Source organism: Notolabrus celidotus, chromosome 13, assembly GCF_009762535.1.
Source record: "Notolabrus celidotus isolate fNotCel1 chromosome 13, fNotCel1.pri, whole genome shotgun sequence".
In the NCBI taxonomy this organism is placed as follows: domain Eukaryota; kingdom Metazoa; phylum Chordata; class Actinopteri; order Labriformes; family Labridae; genus Notolabrus; species Notolabrus celidotus.
In genome coordinates, this window is record NC_048284.1 from 20,650,402 (window position 1) to 20,675,140 (window position 24,739).

At 37.9% G+C, this 24,739-nt stretch overlaps 2 protein-coding genes across 2 annotated transcripts in view; both read left to right on the top strand.

The window, feature by feature from the left end:
- tmem244 (transmembrane protein 244) overlaps positions 1-12,469 on the top strand; it is a 98,801-nt gene extending 86,332 nt beyond the window's left edge. Inside the window, exons 3-8 of the mRNA XM_034699668.1 lie at positions 6,033-6,139; positions 9,352-9,437; positions 9,519-9,595; positions 10,365-10,490; positions 11,119-11,163; positions 11,719-12,469. Of these exons, the coding sequence (XP_034555559.1) occupies positions 6,047-6,139; positions 9,352-9,437; positions 9,519-9,595; positions 10,365-10,490; positions 11,119-11,163; positions 11,719-11,816 (525 nt within the window). The 5' untranslated portion in view covers positions 6,033-6,046 and the 3' untranslated portion in view covers positions 11,817-12,469. The remainder of the gene's footprint in view (positions 1-6,032; positions 6,140-9,351; positions 9,438-9,518; positions 9,596-10,364; positions 10,491-11,118; positions 11,164-11,718) is intronic.
- Positions 12,470-14,793: 2,324 nt separating this feature from the next.
- fkbp6 (FKBP prolyl isomerase 6) lies at positions 14,794-21,020 on the top strand. The gene is made up of 9 exons (XM_034699418.1): positions 14,794-15,016; positions 17,301-17,418; positions 17,509-17,598; positions 17,676-17,878; positions 18,601-18,720; positions 18,850-19,047; positions 20,227-20,336; positions 20,524-20,618; positions 20,750-21,020. The coding sequence occupies exons 1-8, from the start codon at positions 14,948-14,950 to the stop codon at positions 20,594-20,596; spliced, it is 981 nt and encodes a 326-aa protein (XP_034555309.1). The 5' UTR covers positions 14,794-14,947; the 3' UTR covers positions 20,597-20,618; positions 20,750-21,020.
- Positions 21,021-24,739: the final 3,719 nt, after the last annotated feature.

The following is a 24,739-nucleotide window of genomic DNA, read 5'->3' on the forward strand; positions in this document are numbered from 1 at the left end:
GGGTCGCTGGTTTTGAGAAAAGACAGAAGGAGAAGCCTTGGTGATGCTAAGCTGAAGGAGAACATAATAACCATATTGCAATCTTGAATATACCACTGTGGAGCAAGAAAAGATTGTGAGTACAGTATCAACACAAACACCTCAGAAAGCACAGAGCTCCAGATGAAAGAAAAGCAGTGCCAAGAGTGTATTTTTGCTTTTTTTTCCTGGCCTGAGTGTCTGTTTTATGTTTATGCAAGATATGCATGATATGCCCAGATGTTAGGAGTTATCAACATACACATGGTGGTGTGTTTTTGTTCAGCTCCTCTGTCTCCACACACAAAATGAAAGAAAGAGAGGGGCAACAAAAACGTTGCAGATGTTGGCATGTGGATCATTTCCTGTATTTACATGCTGGGATTGATTCAGTGAGAAAATATAGCAGCTGGGGCAAAGAGAGTTGGATTTAAGACAGATTTCTGAGCAAGGAGATTTAAGTGTGTGAGAAGAAAAGAGAGCATTATTTGTTCAGGTGGCATGGATTAAGTTTGAAATAAAATGCCCTGAGGGCGGAGTGATACAGCTGAAAATGTACACTGCGTTCTTTGGATGCCATTCTCAACCTTAAACCTGACCATGACATGCCTGACCTCTGACCTTTCCTCTTGTTATAACATCCTCTCTTCACACTCACTGAAAATAACCAAAAATGGCCTCAAGCGTCACCACTCTGCTTTCTTTTCTCCTCTTGTGCAGGCATCTGGAGCCAGTTAGATCATAATAATCCTTATCTTGTTGACACCCGAAACCCCCTGTCTGCTCTGAAGCTCATAGTTGAAATTCATGCGGGAGTCACGTCTCAGTGGTCAGTCAGCTGCTGTTTTTTTACATCCCCTCAAAGATGAAAATGAAAACAAACCGCCAAGGGGGCAGATGATGTGGAGAGAAAGTGTGGGAGGAAACCAGGAGAGGACAAACAAACAAAGCCTCACATTGTTGACTGTTGCATTTTGTGTTTACGAGCCCACTCGGGATTATGGGATTTACCAAATGTGTTGACTTTTTTGTGTTACACTTATTGTAAGCAGCTGTGGACAGGAGTTTGCAGCTCAATAATTAAAGGGAGGCTCTAATTGAATTGAGAGGGGGATTTTTGGAAGGAAAGCGTTGCAGAGAGGAGGAGGGGGCGAGGAAGTAGGCGTGAAGGAGAGTAGTGGGAAAGGTGAGGGAGGAAAGGGGGTGAAGAGAAGAGAGTGAGGTGAGACTTTGCCATTTTCAGCATTTTTCTCATGACAGGATGTTGTCCTTATGGATGAAAGTGCGAGTGACAGCTCACATAGGGGTTATTTCAGGCTCAGTGATTGGGTAATGAACTGGAAGAGGGAGGGGCAAGTAGACAGATGGTTAAAGGCCGCCACTAATGCTTAATGTCATGATTAACTTATCTTTTTCTGTTCTGAAATAATAACAGAAAAAGTAACAAAAGGCCTAAACCAAGGTTTATGCCCAACTAACACTTTAAAATCTAAAAAGATTCTATTTACTTTAATATGAAATCAAGAAAAACAGTTAATACTCAATCTTGAAAGCCTTTGTTAATGATTAACAGACAACGTCTTTGCTCCACTTGTCATGCAAAGCCTGTCCTGTCCTTTTCTGTATATGACGTCAAAATCTTTACCACACACACTCACATGCACACTCACTGATAATTACAGCCTCTCTGCTGCTAACACGCCATGTTAGCATGTAGGTCAATGAGCCTCAGAGTCGTCATGAGTGCCTCTGTCCTTCTCTGTCGGCTGTGTTGATTTAAGAACAACTCAAAAAGATCAGGAGAAACTGTTTGGATTTCGCTTGCTGTCTGGATACAGCAGATTTTGTTTAAGCTCGCTCACTCCCTCATAGATAGAGAGGCTGAATCGTGTCCATCAGCCCCATTTTTCAAACTTGTCTCATATCAGGACTGGAAACGATAACATGCTTTACGCAGATATCAAAATGTGCAGCTGCAGTTTGATTTGTTCATACTCAAGGCTTCTGAAGTAGTTTGTGTTATCTTCACTGTGCTCCTTGCAAGACACATTTCTTTGTTGTTTGAGGTTTGGTATTGGCTTAATATTTCATAAGTGCCGTGAAATCCATCTGACACTCTTTTAAGCTTCAAACATTTCACTGCTCATGTTTCTTGTTTTTATTCAGCTCTGCTCAGCTTATTCTGTGTTCGGCTGAAATGAGGATTTATGGGGTGACCTTTGGATTTAGGGACGCTACCACAGATTACATTTAGTATGCATACTTCAGCTGCAGTTAAAGCAAACACAATCAGAGGGATTGTTTTGACATACCAACATATGCATATTTTGCATTCTTGCCAAGAACAAGATGGGAGGAATGAGATCACGTTTGAATTCTTATGCTCAATATGAAACATGAGCCAGGAAGAAGTTAGCTTAGCATAAAGATGAGAAACCTGGAGAAAAGGCTAAGACGATTCTGTCTGAATGTAACAAGTCAACTCACCAGCACCTCAAATGAAGTGGTAGGTGTTAATTTAGTTTTGTGGTGATGGTGTTATTTGTTAAATATATATGGATCAGATAAACAAGATAAAATCAACAATACTTTAATTTCTACATCACATAATTTAAAAAGCCAGTGGAAATGCCTGAACTAAGATAAGTATCGACATCGTAACACAAATATTGCTCCTGGGACAAAACGTAGACATCCAGTCGATACAATGTGTGATGTTGTGTCTTTATTCAGTCATTCCACAAACTGTATGTTTCATTATATTTTACAATGATGTTCTGTTTTTTTCTGGATGTCTTTTTGAGTTGATTTGACAATGAGGGTGTATTCCTGCTTAAAATGAGGGTGTATTCCTGCTTTCTAAGAAGTAGACACAGGCTGTTTTCAAATACCTACGAATGTTTTATGCAGTAGGTACTGCGTTTGAAGGGAAGTATGTAGTATGACTGTTGACTGGGTCAGGCGTTGCTGGATTTACGGTTTTGGGAAGCGGAAGTAAACAACAGCCAAGCTGATAATGAAACTGCTTCCGTAACATCCAGTTATGATTGAAAAACTTAAGACGTGGTTTATATGGAGTTTAATAATTTTCACAGACATACCTGTGGTATGCGTATGTACTCTGTAATTACTGGAAGTTACTCGATTCCCCGGCATTTATTCCACATTTCTTCACTGCAAACGAATCGGACCGTTAAACGTCTGATACAACTCCAACACAGTAGGTGGCGGTAATGCAGCTAAGATGCGGAGAGCGCTGTGCATTATGGCAAACAGTAAGCAAGGGAGACAGGTCCACTGCATTTTAAGAGTAATGGGCTGTTTCCGAAACGGCCTGCTACATACTACTTACTAATGTAGTAGGCAGGAGGTACTGCCTACTACATACTGCGTTTGAATTTAGTATGTAGTATGACTGTTCTGTTCGATCTGTGTTTCAGTAAGCTGGGTCAGAAGTCACTAGATTTCCGGTTTCGGAAAGTGGAAGTAAACAATGGCGCAGCCGATAGAGAAACTGCTTCTTTAGCATCCATTTATGATTTCAAAAGTTAGTAAGTGGTTTGTATGTAATTCAATAACTTTCACAGCACCCAAAAACGGATTTCATCCCGTCAAAAAAGAAGGAAAAAGAAAAAGCGGAACGAGCGCTGTGCATTGTGGGAAACAGTACGTGAGGCAGACTGGTCCGATGCATATTGTGAAATTTTCCCGAATCAGTGGACATCTGGGGAGTTTTGGCATACTGCAGATTTTGCTCTTGTTCACACACTGCTTACTACAAACTGGATTTTGGCCAAATCAGTATATACTGCTAGTATTGTAGGCGGTTTCGGAAACAGCCATGGACTATACATAAACTTGAACCCAGCAGTTGAAATGTTGAATGGTTAAGGAAGTCTCCCCCTGTTGGCCATTAAAAAGAATGCAGGTTTAAAGTGCTTTTGCATCAGGGTACGTTTTCAGACCTGATAGCGCCTCGCTTACAGAGATTCATTTAACTACTGAGAGTTGCATGAGAATACAGGACCATTATGTGGTTAAGAATAAGAGCCTCAGAGGAAAGAGCTGTATACGACAAGGTGAAGCTGTACAGATGTCAATAAATATAGCATGTGCATGCACTAAACTGACCGTTACACATATCCTATCCCACTTTTAAAACGCTGAACTATTCCTTTGAAAACCTGATTCAGGTTCATAAATTGCTAGCCTTAGCTTAAGCTATGTAAGTAATATATTTAACATGTAAAAACAAGGCTGTTTAAAATCCTCCTAAGCTCAGCAAAAAGAAGTAGTGGAGCTTTGATTTGGGCTCATGGTGGTGCAGGCTTGTTTGTGATACTTGCTGGTCTATGATACTGCAGTTTTCAGAGGAAGCAATAACACTTCAATGCCAAAGAAAAAACCCCACGGCAAACATCCAGGAGGACTATCAAAAGACTTTAACATCAAATAGAGTTTCATCATGCATGAAACAGAAATATAAAAAGAGAGATCTGCATGGTCATAAAATGCATCACTACACTCAAACACATGGGGATGAACAGTTACGACGCCCACCTTGCTCCACATGCACCCCACCTCCCACTCCCCTTCTCTCCATCACCATGGTTACAATGATGCAGGTTACCGTGGCAGCCAAATAAGCCCTACGCTCACACAAAGGCGCACGTGCATGTGTTTCAGCACTCAAACATGGACATACGCAGGCTGTGACGTTGAAGAGCTGAATGAAGAGTTTCTTCAAGCTATTTCTGGAGGGAGGAGGGAGGAAGTCGAGCTGTCGTCATTCTTGCACTCACCTCTACTTCCATCAACAATTTCTATTATCTGTGTTTTAATGAACAGATAAAACTTTAGAGTTCAGGGAAACAAATTAAAATGATTTATGGCGCCATTATCACAAATCCATACATATCAGAAGCTTCTTATCTGCTGCTGTCAGTCCTCTGCATGTGGCTCTTATCACCTCTTGTTCCTGCTCTGCTTTTTTCATCTGTGGATTAAGTTCTCTGTGCATTTGAGGCTCTGCTGCTACATAGTGTTGAAATGTAGAACTGCAGGACAAGATTGCAGACTAGTCTGAAGTTTTGCTTTCAGGTTTTATAAAAATATTCCCTTCCAAATGAAATTTGGGATCAAAATTGGGATTAAGAGAAGAGGATGTAATCTGGATTCAGCACTTCATTAAAATTAACCGTGCCATTTTTAGTTTTTTTAGTTTTTGTTTGTGCTAATATAAGTAGATCAACTAGTTGATTTCACTCCGTTACGTTTTGTATAATTTTAACCAGCAAAGGTTGTTTAAGCAACAAATGTTGAAAAAAAAAAAAGAAAAAAAAAGGGAATTTTAACCAAATTGTAAATTTTTGTCCTACTAAAAGCCTGTTACTCTCTCTCTCTTGGTTTTAGAATTAAGAGAAGCAGCTAATCTTAATCCAACAAGCTGGAACTAGAAAATATTTTGTATTTATTGCATGAAAAAAAAGGTTTTTGTATGAGGAAAAGCATGAATAAAAGAGAATGAAATGGAGGGAGGAAGGTGGAATGTAAAGGGAGGATGAGGGAAATGTAAATTATAACTGAAGGATTGATTAACAGATTAAGGTGGAATGCTAATGAGGCCAAAAAAATCAAGGAAAAGATAAAAAGGGAGCAACAGTATATTGCATGAAAATCGTTATTCAGGGACTAGATAAGAAAAGAGGAGAGAAGGAGGAATGCCAAATTAAACCATAATATATAATATATAAATCACTTTGTAACTTGACTTTAAGTCCAAATGTATGTCTATTTATTTGTGTGTAGGCCTAAGCTACTACATACTATACATTCATATTAGCCTATATGTTCACGTTTATCCCTTTTAGGATTTACTCAGACTTCTTAGTAGTAATCTCATTTCTTTCTAATCCTGCTGTTCCTCCCTCCTCCCTCCCTCCCTCCCTCCCTCCCTCCCTGAATTGCTCTCTCACACACAAACACTCACATGTAGCCTACTTTCTCACATTTAGACCCGCGGCCATTCATGTTGTTGGACTACTGCTGTCGTTGTTGTGGATTCACACTCATAAAGCGCCATGGACCCTTCTCCCTCAAGGCTACACCCAGTGACACCTGGGTAGGGACGCTGTGTGATGTTTGAAAGTGCTAGGGTAGATTGCAGTAAAGTAGTAGTGTAAATATTTTCTTAGTGTGTGTCATAGTGCTGATTGATTTCTGTGATCAAATGTGCAGTATTTAAAAAAAAGAAAAATCAAGTACATTAGCTGTCATTTCATTTGCTGCTTCCTTGTTGCAGCCACAATCAACATTCATCTTAACTTTTGAATGTAATGTTAAAACAGAAATTCAAGCATGTTTTGTGCAGTCAACCAAAGCCTGCAGGCTTGAGGGATGAATTTAAAGTCTCTAAGCTGTTTTCTGGAGCAGTTTTTTAAAGTACAGCCTTGTCTGGAAGTGACAAACAAACCAGCAGCTAGCCAAGGTGTTGAGCTGTCTCAGAGTATTAGCATAAGCTCGGCCAGCCACCTCTCTGCTCTCAGACACACCCACATCCTCATGGCTTTGTAGAAAAAAAAACCTTACATGTGGGAATTCTCACTAAAAGAAATGTGGGCCTATTGAATTAGACTTATTTATCGTCTTTATATCTCTCAAACTATAGACTGAAGTTTTTTTTGTTCCCATCACTTCAGTCTGATTTTATTGATACAGAGAAATTGAGGTAGAAATGCCAAAGAAGCAGAAGGGGGCATAACTAATACAGTAAATCCACCATCATTTAATAAATGAATTACCTCTAATGACGATGTCGTGCATACAGACAATCCTCTAAATATGTTATAGTCTTAGTTAGTTCTTTGTTTAAGTCATTAGTTACGAAATTAGAGCATGCTAGCTGCTCTGAGAGACTGTTTTTAATCACAGCAGTACACTACTTTAGCTAAATGCTACCCTCAGCAGTTATAAGACTGTTAACATGCTGATATTTGACATGTGTTTACCACATTTTTAAATCTCCCAAAAGAGTTCTGCTTTGTACTTTTAACCTCAAAGACGTCTTCAAGGCTTTGTGTCTGGATGTTTTCTTTTTTATCACTTAGATTTTATTTCAATTTTTTCAATATAAGCACAAACAAAAGACAAAGGAAACACAAAAAACAAAAACAAAACAAAAACATCAACATTATTGCCAGACTTGTAATATTCACAGTTTCCGATGAGTTCCACAGTCATAGGTTTTGCACAGTAAAATGGAGGTTAATAATGTTTTCAACAGTAAGAAGGTGAGCAGCCACCACACACACATCCTCTATTCCAAAAAATATAGTGTCCATTTTTTCCACCTTGTAATGTACAAATTATTTCTTAATCTTAGCAGGAAAGTCATTTTTCCCATCATCTCTTTGATGTATCTGGATGTTTTCAAACACAGCAGATTGCTATTTGTTGGAATGTTGGCTAATTTCTTTAACCCAAGCCTTAACTGAGATAGACTAAAAGTCAAGCGGAAACCTCCAGTCTAAAAATATGAGTCCAATGCGAAAAACTGCAGTTCATGGAGGATCTGCTTGGAAGCTGGAAGTACCGGAAACCACATACACACCAATTCAAAAAAGCTGATCTTTACAGCAGAAATAAACATGTTTACAGCCTGGTACAAAAGATTAGTGTAGTCTGGATAGCTCATTTCTCGATCGGCACACACTGTAGGGGGGGTGAATTTTTTTATAATGCGGCAATTTCAAAGATATTGAGATTACGAGTCTTCCAATGAGAGGCACAGCTGACTTGATTGACAGGCGGGAACACTGTAGCTGTTGGCTAGGAGGCTCAAAGCCCGCCTCTTTACGTCACAATCGCTCAACAGCAACAATATAGCTGCCGCTGACGATTGGCCTCAAAACAGCGCTTCAGAAACAGATGGGTGACGTCACGGATACTACGTCCATATTTTATACAGTCTATGGTAAAAGTAGTTGGTGCTTAAATCTTACCAAACTCCCTCCATTTTAAATCTTAACACTGCTAATAAAGGTAAAGTATCAAAACTTCACTAGTTCACAATGTAAATTAAGCATATTAGCATGCTATCATTCACTAATGAGCTACAATTACTATTGGAAATTAGCTAGCTTAGCTTACACAGGTATTCAGTTATAAATCAAAACGTTATCAGGTGTGTGACTGTATAAAACCTTTGGGGTAAAAACTAAATGGTGGTTGGGATATTTTACATTTTTAACAACATAGTTGTCTAATCAACCATTATTTATGCTAGCTGCATACTAGCTTGGCTAAAATACTAAGGTTTCTCTTGTTCCAACTCACAAAAAATTATTGAGGAATAACTTACTTACTTAATACTTTTTTCTTTTTTGTATTTTATAGTGCCTTTAATTCATTTTTCTTTCTCTCTTGGGGATTTTTTGACCCATGTAGTAATCACTTGTCAAATGAAAAGAGTTATTATTCAGGATCTTTTGTAGCCTATCTGTATCACAAAAAACAATACACAAAAAACCTCAGTAAAGAATAAGCTGGTTCAATACCCAGGACAAATAATTACTCCTTTGAGCAGACAGTGCATTAAAAGTGGTAATTTATCTCATCTCTGGTCCCACTGCACATGTTAAACTTGGCTCAACAGGGACAGCATAGATGTAGCTTTGATTAACGATAACTACGCTTCATTTAAGTGTCCACTGAGCGAACACGCAGGGCTCTGGCGCCGGAACACCTCAGCCCATTATTAATGTAATTTGTTACCTGTGTGTTTGACAAGTCAAAATGTCAGCTGTGGGAGGAGGTGTTATTCCTCTTCAGAGGGTGTCTTGTAACCCATTTCCTGTAAGTGCTTCAGTTAATCATACATGAATAGAGACCTAAGCAAGAAGCTATCTGCTGCTTTATACCGTCATGAGCTCAACTTTTCTGGGTCATCATGGAGAGGAGAAAGTGGAGGAGGGGAGTGGGGATTTTCTGTTTGCTTTGGGACGCACACAAGGCATCAAATAATGATGATGCTCTCCAGAAAAAGTCTCCACTCGACCCCTCGTGATTTCTTGTCATATTGAAAGGTTCATGTTTCTCCTGGTATTTACAGTCTGAGTCATAGTGTGTCATGCACTCACTGATTAATGTCTCTCATATATATTATTGATTTCTTTGTTAAACTTTACACAGAGTTTTAATTTCAGTCTCTCCCAGCAGGCTAATGAGGGAAATTGAAATAACATGTTACAATGCTGTCAGTTAATATGTGCAGCAGCATTTTTTAAAAAGAATTAATCAATATCAGTGCCTCACTCGTCCTCCTCTCTTCCTCAGGTTGTCCTGCAGAATCTGTTGATGTGCATGGTGTGCTTCTACTCTCTCTACTACATCGTGGTCAGTCTTTGCGTCGGACTGCTCAGGTAAACACATCTCATGCATTTACACAAAGTAAATTGATTTTATTTTTTGCACATCTTTATCATCCTCTGGTGTGTCCTCAGGGTTCATGAGATCAACAGCTTGTTGACTCCTTTTGACTACACAGCACAACCGTCATGGCAGAACCCCAAATACCTGGGTGAGTATTGGCTGAACATCAGTAACTTTAATCCAAGTAATGGACCAAAAAGACAATTTTAACATACACTTAGTTTAAAGAGTATGTTGGTTTCATGCTATTTTGCACAAATCTTACCTTGCAATACAACAAATTAGGGATTTGTCATTGCTTAACTTATTTGACAGTTTTAAATATTGTGCAGATTTTCATTCAAAAGATATGGCCAATTTATTTGGTATGAGGCAGGAGTATAGACAAAACTAAAATCATTGCAACGGCAACTCCACCAGAAACACCAAAGCTGCTTAGAATCCATCACTAAGAGTAGAAAAAAAATGTTGTATGTGTTTATTTTTATATGGATGATACTAATGAGGGGCATGTTGTAGAATCATACTTTTACTTTGAAGACTTGGGTACATTTTTCCAACAAGTCCTCTACTTTGGTAAGATTTAAAGTGCCTCAGAGGCCTCAGCAGGGGGAAAGTAGCATTTAAAATATCCTCCCTGTTGTGTACTGATGCTATCAGACACTTAAGTTTTTGCCACATTGTCAACAGTAAGAGGTGAAATTATTAACTTTATAAATGTGCCAGACAGCGGTTTCCTTTCTGCAGATTGATTTAATATGACATGTGTGATCTGGGTGTCACAGCCCGGTGATTTGTAAGAAAGCTTGGTAGTAAGGTATGATTTTTGTGTGAATGCAAAGAATCAGAAAACATAGTTTAGAAAAAGAAATGAGGCTGAGGATTCTGTGTGATATGTTCGCGTCTCTCTTCTCCAGTTGGTGTGATCTCCACAGAAGTCACCTACTGTTTGGGAGGCCTGGTGTTCGCCTGGATCGTGGAGGAGTGGGTTTGGGATTACGCTATCACTGTCACACTGCTGCATGTTGGCATGACTGTAGCTGGTAAACACTCACACTCACACTCACACTCACACACACACACACACACACACACACACACACACACACACACACACACACACACACACACACACACACACACACACAAAGTAGATCAATAGAGCGGAACAGCTGATAGGATTTGTGGCCTGGTTATGTAACTGGATATGGTGGCTGTAGCTTAAAGATGTGCTGCATGTTGGCATGACTGTAGCTGGTAAACACTCACACTCACACTCACACTCACACACACACACACACACACACACACACACACACACACACACACACACACACACACACACACAAAGTAGATCAATAGAGCGGAACAGCTGATAGGATTTGTGGCCTGGTTATGTAACTGGATATGGTGGCTGTAGCTTAAAGATGTATACACACACTTGCACTCACACAGATACTTGCATTCATTATCTCACTATTTTTAAGAGTTAAGAGGAACAGCATGTATTTCTGATACAAATTATTAATTTAACATTTAAAAGTGAAAAAAACATCCTTACATTGCATCACTTTTTTTTCCCCTCTTTTTTTTTTTTTTTTAAAACAACATAAAGTCAATAATTGCAGGTAGACCTAAAATATTTCTGCTCATTTTTTTGTCTTTCAACAGTGATGTCAGATTTCCCTTCAGCTGAACAATGGTGGATAGCTCTGGGTGAGATTTCTACTTTCCTCTCAACCCTTCCATGTTTTCAATCCAATTCAACTTGCTTAACATATCAACTCCACTCCCTATTTATCTTGTTGCCTTCTCTTTATCTGGAACACACTCCCTGAAAGCTGTAGGTCTGCTCCAACTCTCACCTCTTTTAAATCAAAGACTAAGACTTTTTTATTTGCCACTGCCTTCCTATCTTAGATTATTTTAACACACTTTAAATTAAAATTTTAATGTAATTTTTAATATATTTCTAATTTTCCTTTTCTTTTCTGTTTTATCATATTTGTCATTTTAATTGTGTTATTTTATGCCGGTCTGAATGTCTCCAATGCTTTTAACGTTTTAATGTAAAGCACATTGAGTTGCCCTCGTGTATGAAATGCGCTATACAAATAAAGCTGCCTTGCCTTGCCTTGCCTTCTCTATCCATCCAAGATCATTATTTTTTCAGTTCATGACTCACCTTCTATACATCCCCTATCCCACCTCCAACACTCCCTTTGATTGATCTTTTTTTTTATACTAATTTATTAATCTGTTTCCTTGCAGCTTCAGGCCTGGTCATGATGATATTCGGCGGACAACTTCTGGCCTACAAACTCTTCAGAAGCAACTTTGTCTATCCTACTGAACTACAAAACTTCTAACAAACAACATGTAAAGCTTTTAACTAGCTTATCTGTTAATCTCATAAAACCTGAGGATTCACGTTCAAAGATTGTACTGCTAGGATTACGATAACTACTAGTTAAAACAACCACAGTACACATGAGCAATATATATATTTTCTACAAAGAAACCTAAATCAATACTTCCTCTGCTTGATAACTTTCTAGTTCAGCTTAATGTCAGATCTCTCCTTGTAAAAAGTCCCAACTTTGTCAATGAAACACCATTGTTTTGTAAATCTGTACAGTTTAAATATTGTTTTGTATTGTTTCTTTACAAACTTCACACTGTAAGCTAAAATAAATACAACAGATGACACCTGTAGTTTTCTGTCAGACTATAACTACAACTGCTTAATGTGACCTAGTTAAGAGAAATCTAAATGTGGATATATTTAAATTATTATATTAAAGATGTGTTCGTTTTAAAGTTAATGTTCGTGGTGTACATTTTAATTTTTTGATAATGAGTTATCCCCTGTTGAGAAAGAGAAGAAAGCTTAATCCAGGTGAATGGATTCTTCAGTTCTCATGTTTAGGTGCTACAAAGACACAGGACAAATCTGTGATGGTTTTATGAATTGTTGTATATATTAGTTAAACTGTATCTAAATTAAATATTTTAAGCATAATATTCTTTGTTTGTTTCTGTGTATTTTAAACATGTCTGTGTCTAAGTGTCTAATCGTCTCAACTTCAGTCGACACATACTTACAGGAACACGTACAGGTTGTTCAATCAACTTGCTCCCCAGCTCCTTCAGCCCACGTGTAGAAGTGACCATGAACAAGACACTAGACCTGCATTAACTCCAAAAGCATGGCCATTAGCGTGTAAAAATATAATTATTACAGTGTTGAGAAGGGGTCAATATGTAAAGGGCTTTAAGTGGTCAAATGTCTGTAAAGTGCCCTGTAAATACAGTCCAACAATACCTTTAAAAATGTTATAGTGTCTATCTCTCAAAGAAGAGAAGAACATGTTTGACATAATGTTCTGTTTTGAGCAAAGCTTGTCTGATAAACTCTGTTCAGAAGAAGAGAAGAACATATTGTCTTTAAGGCTTCAGGATACCTACTGCACTGCAAAACTCAAAATCTTACCAAGTGAAAAGTCAAAATGTCTTATCCCACTTGATTTAAGATACATTTACTTAACAAGTAACATTTGAGTGAGATAGAGGGACTTGTTTTAAGACAATGCATCTTAAATATCTTTCTAAGTCAAACAATCTTGAAATGATCTTGTTTTGAGTTGTAATTTAGAAGAAACAAGGTTTATTTTACATTTCATACATTTTTCAAGCTGAGATCTTATTTATGGAAAAAAACTGATAATTTTGTTTTTTTTAAGGATGGGTTACAGTTTTCAGGCACTGTTTCTTCTAAATCATATAAAAATAAACATCCTCAAACTACATGCACACAATGAAACACCTACTTTTAAACATAGCTGGCTTATCCTAAAAAACAACATGACTGAATATTAGTATATCCAGCTCACTATGAGAAGACATTATATCTCAAAATGCTCAAATTAAACTTTGTGATCTTATTTCAAGTAAAAGATAATCTTAAACCCAGAGAAGTGCCGAGAAGGTGAATATATCTCAAATGAAGAAGTTGACATGAAATGTATTAGTGCAAAAATCTTTTTTGGAGTGAAAAAATACTAATTGTTAGCATTCCTGGCTTATTCTGAGACACTAAGCTTTAAACTACTGGTAAAATATTGCTTGAAATAAGTTTTCCCTGCAAATTTTAAGACCACAGTTTTCTAAATATTACGTCTTATTTTAAGAAATCTTACCAAGCAAATGTTCGCTTGTTCTATTTGCGGATTTTTTTGCTTATTTCAAGGTAAAAGTACCTTAAGATAAGTTTTTTTTTCTTATTTTTGGAGGGGCATTTTTTCCAGTGTGATATGTATGGGGCGCCGTTTGTAAAGTTGTGCACAATGAAAATAACAGCAACAATTCTCAACATTTAGCTCAAAAACATCATAAAAATGTAGTGAATTTTGAAGTCACTTTTTTTCACATTTAGAGGAATATTTGTGATCTTCTTCACATTTAATTTTTGTTGTTTTTTGTAAAATATATTAAGTTAAAATCATTGATAAATCCAAATGCTATATCTAAATGCTAAATCTAAATGTTAAATAAATATTTCATATGTTTAATGTTAAATATAAATGTTGCTCCGCGATCCTAAATATTTAGCTGATATGCAACAGTGTGAATCTGCATATCAGCTAAATATTTAGGATCGCAGAGCAGCATTTAACATTTAGATTTAACATTTAACGTTTATATTTATATCTAACATTTATATTTATATTTAACATTTAGATTTAGCGTTGAACATTCAGATTTATTGTTGAACATTGATATTTACATTTAACATTTAGATTTATATTTAGCATTTGGATTTAACAAAATATTAACTTAGTATATTTTTCAAAACAAATTTAAATGTGAAGAAGATCACAAATATTCCTCTAAATGTGATAAAAAAATGACTTTTAAAAATTCACTCTACATTTTTATGACGTTTTGGAGCTAAATGTGGAGAATTGTAGCTGTTATTTTCAGTGTGCACAACTTTACAAAGGGCTCCCCATAGATATGACCCATAGACTGTATAAAATAGATATGACCCATAGACTGTATAAAATAGATATGACCCATAGACTGTATAAAATAGATATGACCCATTGACTGTATAAAATAGATATGACCCATAGACTGTATAAAATAGATATGACCCATTGACTGTATAAAATAGATATGACCCATAGACTGTATAAAATAGATATGACCCATTGACTGTATAAAATAGACCCTATATGACCCATAGACTGTATAAAATAGATATGACCCATTGACTGTATAAAATAGACCCTATATGACCCTACATCTTGTCTGATGATGATGATGCGTTCAGGTGTAGTCAGTAATTTTGAGTACTTTTTCTCCCTGGGCCACCCACGGTCAAATTTGTCCTCCAACGTCACCTGACTTTGATTGAGTGACCCCAAACTTGAGCGTCGAAACAACCTCATGTCAGCTGGTCCTCTTTGGAAATAAACTTGCTGTAAACTACGACAAAATGTCCGGGAACGGATTAGTATCCAGTATCCGGCGGCTCCTAAACGCAGACGAGCGGCCGAGTGCCCCGGTGAGTCCGGAGAGCTAACGGGGCTACATGCTCATTATGTTAGGGGACGATTAGCGCCTTTATTTTATTGTGTAACGAAAAATACATCATGATAAGAATAATCCATACTGCAGCCTTAATGTAACCAGTGAAGATACGTTTAATATTTAACAAAGCGACATTAGTGTCAGTTGTTTTTAAAGCCAACCAACAAGTCTACTGTCTGTATCAAATACACGATCAGCTACAACATCATGACTACCTGTCTGAGCCTGTGTAGGCCTCCTCTCCTCAGACCAGGGCTGAATAAAGACCCTGACCTGATGAGACATAATGGACTCCTACAGACCTCTGAAAGTGGGCTGTGGTGTCTTGCACTACGTCTTTAGCAGGGTTCCCACGCGTCCTGGAAAACCTGGAAAACAGTTGACCAGTTTTCCAGTACTGGAAAACACCTGGAAAATGGGAGAAAAAGTAAAATATCCTGGAAAATCTCGGATTGTCCTGGAAAATTATTCCAACATGACTGCGTGTGATCTAACAAGGTTAAAAAAACACACTCATTCAACATTTGTGGCCATTTGTGTCATTTAGTTCTATTTAGGTCAATTTATGCACTGATCCTCTGATTATTATTATTATTTATTTGTTTCAGTAAGGCAGCTTCCAGATTCCTTTGCTGGTTCATTTGTTTTTTTTCTTAGCTCATTTTATATTTTTTGAGAAAAGAGAAAGCTGAGATGTTGCCCATCATTGTTGCTTGGTTGCACTAATAAAGTGAAGTGCTGTATATCTGTGGTTGCATTATTCTATAATCAATTTGCCATAATTTTTAATCATTTAAGAGATGATTTCATCGATAGCCATAGACTGCATGTCTTCAGTGTAGACTTCCACTGAGAGGAACATATTAGACTATTTAGGAACTAAATTAGGAACAACATTTAGACTGTTATACCAACTTGATCATCACTGAAAATGTCATAGAAATGTCCTGGAAAATGATCTCTGGAAAAGAGTGGGAACCCTGCTTTAGCCCACAAGATCTTTCAAGCTGGAAGTTGTGAGGTGCAGCCTCCAGGGATTATATTTTGTTTAGCACATCCCTTGGATGCTCTATTGCAGGGGGGTACCAGTAAAAACACAACATAATAACCTATAAATAACGACAACTCTAAATGTTTCCCTTTGTTTTATTGCAAAAAAAGTAAAAGTACATTCTGAAAATGTTCACATTTAATGAAGTATCTTTCTACAAAAAAATATGTATTTTTTGCCATGATGAGTCTCATATTGGGGCTGAATATTTTACTCTTTAAGCCCTGAAACCTGCTGCCAACACACCAAACACACAGGTTACCCATTCACCTGACACAGAGTGTAATGATTACTGCAAAAGAACAGATAGATTATAATAATGAAGAAGGTAAAGTTGATTATTATGGACCCTTCAGCTCCAGCATGAACAGTATGCTTGTTGGACAGTGTTGTATGCAGGGGTGTAGTGCTAGTGTTAGTAGTTAGTGGATCATCTTATAGTGCTCTAACAAGTCTTTATGAATCTTAAACGGATTATGCAAACAGCAAATAATCTATTTCCTCACTTTGAGAAAAAAAATCCTGGAAAAAAGGTGCTGTCCAGGTGTGCTCCGTCAGCACTATAATTTTATGCGACCCCCAGAGAGGACACATTTGAAATAATAGTTACTTTTGTTTAAAAATTGCAGTCAATGTCTTCTCTGTAATTTTTTCACTTTGCAGTGATTTGGTGGGACAGTTTTGGCCCACGTGCCGCATGTTTGTCCCCCCTGCTCTATTGGATAGAGATCAGGGGAATTTGGAGACCAAGTCCCCAATAGTCTATACATGTGCATTGGGAAGAGATAATATTTTTCCCTTCGCCTGTCAGTGATCATGATGATGTGGCTTATCGGTGTATTAAAATATATTATGATAAGGGCAAAATAAAGGCTGTGTTCACACTTTGCAACATTTAAATTTAGGTTTATAATTCATGATTTGTTTGTTTTTGTTCTTAAACGATTTTATTTTGTACAGATATTAAATTGTATGATACAGTAAATATTATTAACCCAAGTTTATGTAAATTAAAGCGTTAAAAAACAGTAATACCAATAGTAATGTAAAGTTTTTTTAAGTAGGTGTATGAATTAAATGAACTAAATTAACATAGAAACATATTTTAAATGTATGAATACATGTTGACCACTGAATGTGTGTTAACGTTTTCAAATCAGTTTCAAGCGACCTACTTTTTTTTCCTTCTGTTGTCTTTGATTTACAGGGTCCATTTGATCGGCTTGGCACACAGATGGATGATGTCTTGGGAGATGGTGGGATCCTGAAAGAAGTGGTCAAGCCTGGAGAGGGCCTACCTGTCCCTCAAAATGCATCAGTATTGAGTATGTATGAATGCAATCTTAGTTTGGAAACTCCTGGCGCGATGGTTGTTTGTCCATTTGATTTGTTTTTTCATTTTCTTCCTCCCACAGTCCATTACTCTGGTTTCCTGGAGTACTCGGACCATCCTTTTGAAACTACCACACACCACAAGTACCCTCAGATGATGAAGTTAGGGAGAGGTCTGTGATTCAATCTTGATTTGCATGTTATACTTTTATGTATCTTGGCCCACACAGAGAAATTTTCTCTTTGTCAGATGTGACGCTGGCCGGACTGGAGCTGGGTCTGTTGACCATGCAGAAAGGGGAGTTCTCTCGTTTCCTCTTCCAACCACAGTACGCATACGGGGACATGGGTTGTCCCCCTTTCATCCCCACCGCTGCCACAGTTCTGTATGAGGTGCATGTCCTCGATTTCCTTGACTCGGGACAAGTGGACGACTTCATTGGGATGAGTCCAGTAAGTGCCCTGTTGTTGTCTCAGTCTGTGTCACTGAGGAGTCAGATATAGATTTTTCACTTTCACAGCAAATTCATGCAAATATTGGGAGATTTATTCAAAGTTTTGATGCACCTGTGCATGAATTTTTATTCATGAGGGGAGAGTGGAATGTAGTGTTTTTTTCCTCTCGAAGCTACAGCTAATTTATTCTATTCAGTTTTGATAAAAGCCCTGTTGGCATAAAAGTTCTTATGCCTTGTACAAAGAGAGCACAGTTTACCTAAGTCAAAGTCCTTGTGTGTTCAAGCATACCTGGTCAATAAAGCTGATTCTGATTCTGATTTTGATTCTGAAGTTTCAAGAGCACTTTTGACAAAGCATTGAAAATTCTTGCATATTCCCAGCATATTTCAAACAGTAATAATTGCAGTACCAACCACAACTTAAATATGAAAACAGGGTTCCCACGCACCCTGGAAAACCTGGGAAATAGTTGACTAGTTTTCCAGTACTGGAAAACACCTGGAAAATGGGAGAACAAGTAAAATGTCCTGGAAAATCACAGATTGTCCTGGAAAATTATATGGAAAATAATATGGAAATACATGACAAAGAAAAACCTGCAAAATGTTGCAAAATGTTGCAAAATGTGTACAGTTTCATGTGTGTAATGTTCCTATGCCATGCTATCGTTTGCATTTTGTTTACTTCACATCCTATCTCACCCCCTCTCTGTTCAGGAGGAGCAGAACACAGTGCCTCTGTCCACTCTTCTTGAAGTTGTCAACACAGTGCGCAGCTTTGGCAACCGCTGCTTCAAGCAGCACCGCTATGACAACGCCAAAGATCGCTATAAACAGGTAAACAATCAAAAGTTAGAAAGATACAGAAACCATGCAGTGTAATGTTTTGATTTTGTGCTGTCAGTAAGTGTTTCTCTGAAGGTAAAAATGAGGTAACTAACAAGTTTTTGTGTTTTTGTCAAACAGGGGCTGACGCTGCTGGGGAACAGGAAAGCACAGGAAGATGCAGAGATAGAGAAGATCAAGAAAGCGCTACTACCTCTGTATCTGAACCTTTCTCTCACTGAGCTCCGCTTGGAGAGCCCGCAGAAAGCCCTGAAATACAGCAACAAAGCCTTAGAGATCGACTCCAACAACACAAAGGCTCTTTTCCGCAGCGGACAGGTCAGATTGAACTTTGCTCTCATCTGTTACAAATCCAGAGGCCTTTGAACATCACTATCACCGCTCCTTCTCTCTCTTATTCTCCTCTATCCCTCTTTCCAGACCCAACTCAGTCGAGACAGATGGGTGTCTGACATGAGTCTTGTTCTGCTCGAGGTTTCTGCCTGTTAAAAGGAAGTTTTTCCTCACCGCTGTAACGAGCTAAATACTGCGAGGTGCAAGGCTCATGATGGATTAAGGTGGGGTAAGACTGACACGGGGCTTCCACCAGATCCGTGTCCGAACCGTCTCCGATCCGCTGCGGTCCGGCTCCGCGCTCTCTCGTCCGTCAACACCCACCGATTGCGTTTTCGGGAACGCAGCACAGAGCAGGACCGCCGGACAGCTGGAGTCATGTGACCAAGGTTTTCCCACGCCAATCACTGAATCAAGGATTCTCCTCCTCCACTCCTCATCCATGTTGTCTTTATCAGCCTCTGAAAACCTCTGACCTGTTGACTCTGAGCCTGCCTCCACTCTAAATGACATTTTTTTGTCATAGTTAAGTTAAAAACAATCTAACGATAACATGGAGTGTTTTATTCTGAAAATGAACCAGGTTTTTATTTTGTTTCGGTGCCTGACTTCCTGTCCTGCTCCATCTGCTCTGTGCTGAATTGATGCTTCGTGCTCCGGCATCCGGCAAAAATAGAAGTCTTGCATATCTGATCCGTTGCGTTCCAACCTGCTGGATCAGAGACGCAACTGGAACGCAGGAGAGCGGATCCAGTGGAAGTTAACACATTGAGAATAGAAACCTGTCAGATCCGGTGCCGTGACGGACCGGACACGGATCTGGTGGAACTTGGCCTTCAGTCTTACCCTGCCTTAATGTTCGGTCTCTGTTCATAATTTGACATAGAGTGGTCTAGACCTCCTATGTTTGTAAAAGCGTCTTGAGATAACGTTTGTTGTGATTTTGCTCTTAACAAATAAAAATTGATTGATTGATTAAGAGCATGATAGTAAATGAGATGAATTTTCAAGATGAATTTTGGTTCAACATTTACACCCTGTGAGCCACCAGGGGTCAATGGTCAGCTTCTCCTTCCCCTCCTGGGTGCAACATGTTTGTAATAGTTCACACTCCAGAGAACAATTAGTCCATTATTTGAAATGATGTAATCTCCATCCCGCCAGGCGTATCTGGAGCTGCATGAGTACAAGAGCGCGCAGGATTGCCTCATAACTGCCCAAGCAAAGAGACCCTTTGACAGTGATATCAACAACCTGCTGAGAAGGGTGGTAATGTGAGTCAGTTTATTTTTTTCTTACACACTTGAGAAACTTAGAGCGGGTCAAGATGGTGTAATGCAGTTATGGTTTTTAAATCTGTGTCTTAACATGTCTTTGTTTTAGTTTAGATTAGCAGAGCTTCCACTGGCCACATTGTCTCTTATTGAAAATCCTTGCATATTAAAGGTTGTCCTGTTTCAGGTGCTATAAAGACAGCTTGGACAAACAAAAGGACTTGTACACCAAGATGTTCGAACACTTGAGGAGCAAGTGAAGCAGTAAAGATGAGTAGAAAGGTAAGAGATGCTGTTCTCTAACTCTCCCTAACTTTAATCTTATCATTTCTCCATCTGTTTGAGTTCTGATTATCCCATCCAGTTTACTAAATATGTTATCTCCTAAATCATAAAATGTTTGTGTGTTACAGATGGTGGAGATTCTCTGAAAGTTCAACGTTTTGTGTTTTGCCTGGTTATGAAAGGAAATAATTTTGTAAGATGTATTGCCCACTATGTGTAAAGAAAAAAAAAATAGTGATGTCTTAAAGATTGTTCAAGATTGTGTTTATAATAACACTCAGCAGTGGTGTCTCTGGGAAGATGAAGATGCTTTGTAGATTTTCATGAGCACTGTTAAACGTTCACTCAGGGTCTGGTCACTTTTTGGTGATAAAAATAAAGAAGTGCACATTTCTGAGATATTTTGTCTTTGGCACTTTACCGGACTACACCTTTAAATTCACATTTGCTGTGTTTAGCTTCCCAAGTCACATGTACGGTGACTCTGAAGGACAAAACAAATTTATAAAAGATAAAACACTTACAATGTTGGGGACAAATTTACATTTTGGAAAACATTTTTACATTTTATCAAACGAAATGACAAAACACTTTTACCAAGGCCAAAACAAATTTACATTTAAGGAAACAAATTAACAAAAGATGAAACTTTTTTACAAAGTTGGAAACAATTTTTCAAATGATAGAACACTTTGTACCATTTCTGAAACAAATTAACATTTCATTTTTACGGAAAGGGAACGTACCAAATACCAGAAGTGATCAAGTGAGGGGTCATTTAGTTTGTTTTGATGGAGAGAAACCAAAAGGAGTGACATGGTTAACATATTAGGACATCCTCGGGTCTCAGAGTGAGGTGTCAGACCTCAGATGAAAAAGCATCATGTCTCCAGAAAAGTGCCGTCATATCTCTGCAAAACCTTCATCATGTGGCAGAATTCAGATGAAACGGCCTCAGACCGTGTAGCCTCAGGCTAAACGGAGTCAGGCTTGAAGGAGTCAGACTGAACATAAAGAGCGTTCCGTCGTTTGTTACATTGTCTCCAACTTTGTAAAAGTGTTTCATCTTTTGTAAATGTGTTTTCTTAAATCTAAATTTGTTTTGGCCTTGGTCAAAGTGTTTTGCTCATGTAATTTTCTTTTATAAAGTGTAAAAATGTATTCCAAAATGTAAATTTGTCTCCAACTTTGCAAAAGTGTTACATCTTTTGTAAAAAAAAAAAAATGCTGTCCTTCAGGACCACCGTACACATGACACTTTAATTAAGAAGTTAATTGGATGTGCGTTTGCATATTTGTTTTATTTTTTCTGTCTTGGTAACTGTGAAAGAAATTACTGTTAGTACTTCGTGCTAAACAAACACCAGGGGGCGTGCTTACACAATGTCGTCCTATAAACAGCAAGCTGCTCTATTAAAATTTCAATTAAGAAGTCACAAAACACAACGTATTTAGGTTATGGCTGAAAAAACCCTCAAAATAAAGTCCAAAGAATATTTAATCATTGAAATTAGATAACTGAAAAGTTAAAGCTCTTTGTGAATAGACTATCTTGATATAGTACAACATGCTTCAATGCTTTTTGTGGAGGATATACTTGCCAAGTGTGCAGCAGGTGGGAGAATGATAGTAACTTAAAAGACAGAGGCACTGGGACGGGGTTAGGGGGGGTAAGATGGCAGGATCAGATGTGGGGAGGTGCAGATGGAGGAGCCGCAGAATCTGATTGACCTCTTTGGCTAATCCACTTTCCACAGTGTGTGAGTGTTATAGCAGCATCTCTCGGCAGCACATGGCCAGCAGGTCGTGCTCTGTTAAAGACCGCTTAGCTGGACGAGGGCGCAGACAGACACAATGGTCTCCAGGCTTGTCTACTACCTTCATCTCAGGTGAGGAACCAGAGAGTGAGACAGGATCTGTGTGCTGATACTGATCCCTTCATAACCCTGCTTATTTCTGTGTGGCGTCTCCCCTAACATACATGAGCTACTGTCTGAATGCGTGTGTGTGCGCTTAGTTCTAGGCATCTGTTCAGCAGTGCGTCAGCAATTTAACACTTCTTTTTCAGTGGCAACTGGATATTTGTTGTTTTAGTTGTTAGTATTGTATTTATTGGATCAGGGGTATATTTTGCTTGAATGGCTGATATTTAACACCATCCTGAGCTTTGGTTTCAAATCAAGAGGTGGTTATACGTAAGCACAAGTATAGGAACTCGTACAGAGGATGTAAATTAACTTAAGGAAATGGTTTTACTGATTTGTATATTCCTTAGTTGTACTTCTTTGATATTTATATAATTCTTTATTCAACTACCTACCTGCAAGAAACATTTATCTGACAAGATCCCTTAAAATATATTTAAAAACCCAAATGCAGAACAAGCAGTAGTATGAAGATCCACCTTGGGAAGCTTTTGATATGATTCTACAATGTAAGAGAATACCAGTGTAAGATAAAGCATCCACTGTTTGCCTTCCTGATGGTTAGCTGAATTTTACTCCCAATTCAGCAAGTACATATCATTCTTATTTAAATGTTCAAATCTTGATGCTTTTACTTTGAGAGCTAGATGGTGATACTTTGATTGAACAAAAAAAAAGAAAACTGGGACATTGGTTCGCTTGAGTTGTATCAAATAAACACTGTGGGGAAATAAAATTAGCTTGATAATATTACATCAGTTCATTGATAATTAACTTTCAGTTCAGGCCCATAGATTATTTCTTTCGAGGTGTATTTGTCTTCTTGCCTTCAGTCTGACCTGATATAGTCCATGATTATTCGGATTGACCCGGACAGTCAGGGAGATTACTTTGTAACCTTGTATGTTTGGCTGTGTGTTTTTGATGACTGTCCAAAAACTTAACTAATCATGAAGGAACAGTTAAGTAGCTTAATTTCAGGGCCTTACATACATAGCTACAAACAAGATAAGTCACTAATAATTAAGCTGAAATATATTTAAAAACCCAAATGCAGAACAAGCAGTTGTACCAAGATCCACCTTGGGCAGCTTTTAATATGATTCTACAATGTAAGAGAATACCAGTGTAATGAACTGATGTAATATTATCAAGCTAGTTTTGTTTCCTCACAGTGTTTATTTGATACAACTCAAGTGAACCAATGTCCCCGTTTTCTTTTTGTTTTTTCAATCAAAGTATCACCATCTAGCTTTCAAAGTAAAAGCAACAAGGCTAGAACATTTAAATAAAAATGATATGTACTTGCTGCATTGGGAGTAAAATTCAGCTAACCATCAGGGAGGCAAACAGTGGATGCTTTCTTTATCTTACACTGTATTCTCTTACATTGTAGAATCATATTAAAAGCTTCCCATGGTGGATTTTGGTACAACTGCTTGGTTCTGCATTTGGGTTTTTAAATATATTTCAAGGGATCTTGTCAGATAAATGCTTAATTTCAGGGCCTTACATACATAGCTGCAAACAAAATAAGTCACTAATAAATAAGATGGCAGTATAGACTTAAGTATTGTTATAATTATTGTTATTATTATTACAATAGTTAATAGCAGTGGTGGACAAAGTACACAGCTTCATTACTTTAGTCAAAGTATAGATACTCCATGTCAAATATTACTCCAGTACAAGGGAAAGTTGCTCTGTCAGATTATTACTTGAGTTAAAGTACTGAAGTACGTGCTTTTAAAAATACTGAATTATTCAAAGTACTTTTTTAAATATCTCAAAACTTTGTATTTTCACAAAGCATGATGGCAGTCAAGAATACATAGGAGTATATTCTGTTACATTATGTTTATTTAGAAACTATTACTTGAAATCTCTAAAAACTATATCATGGAATAAAAACAGAAACTAAGTTTAAAATGTTCAGCTGGAATTAAACAAATGTTACGTATCTCCACACGCTTTCTCAGGTTGGACAGTGAATGTTTGTATGTGTGGGCAGAGTGGGAAACAAGGAGAACAATTCAAACGATACGTATCATTCTTCATTTAAAAAAAACCTCTAACACGGGCTGAAGATATGGACATGGGTGCTCAGGTGGAGAATTATAGCCATCATTACCACCTCTAATTGAACTGCCTGATCTGAGTGAAATTTGCTCTGTGTTTGCTCCACGTTCAACC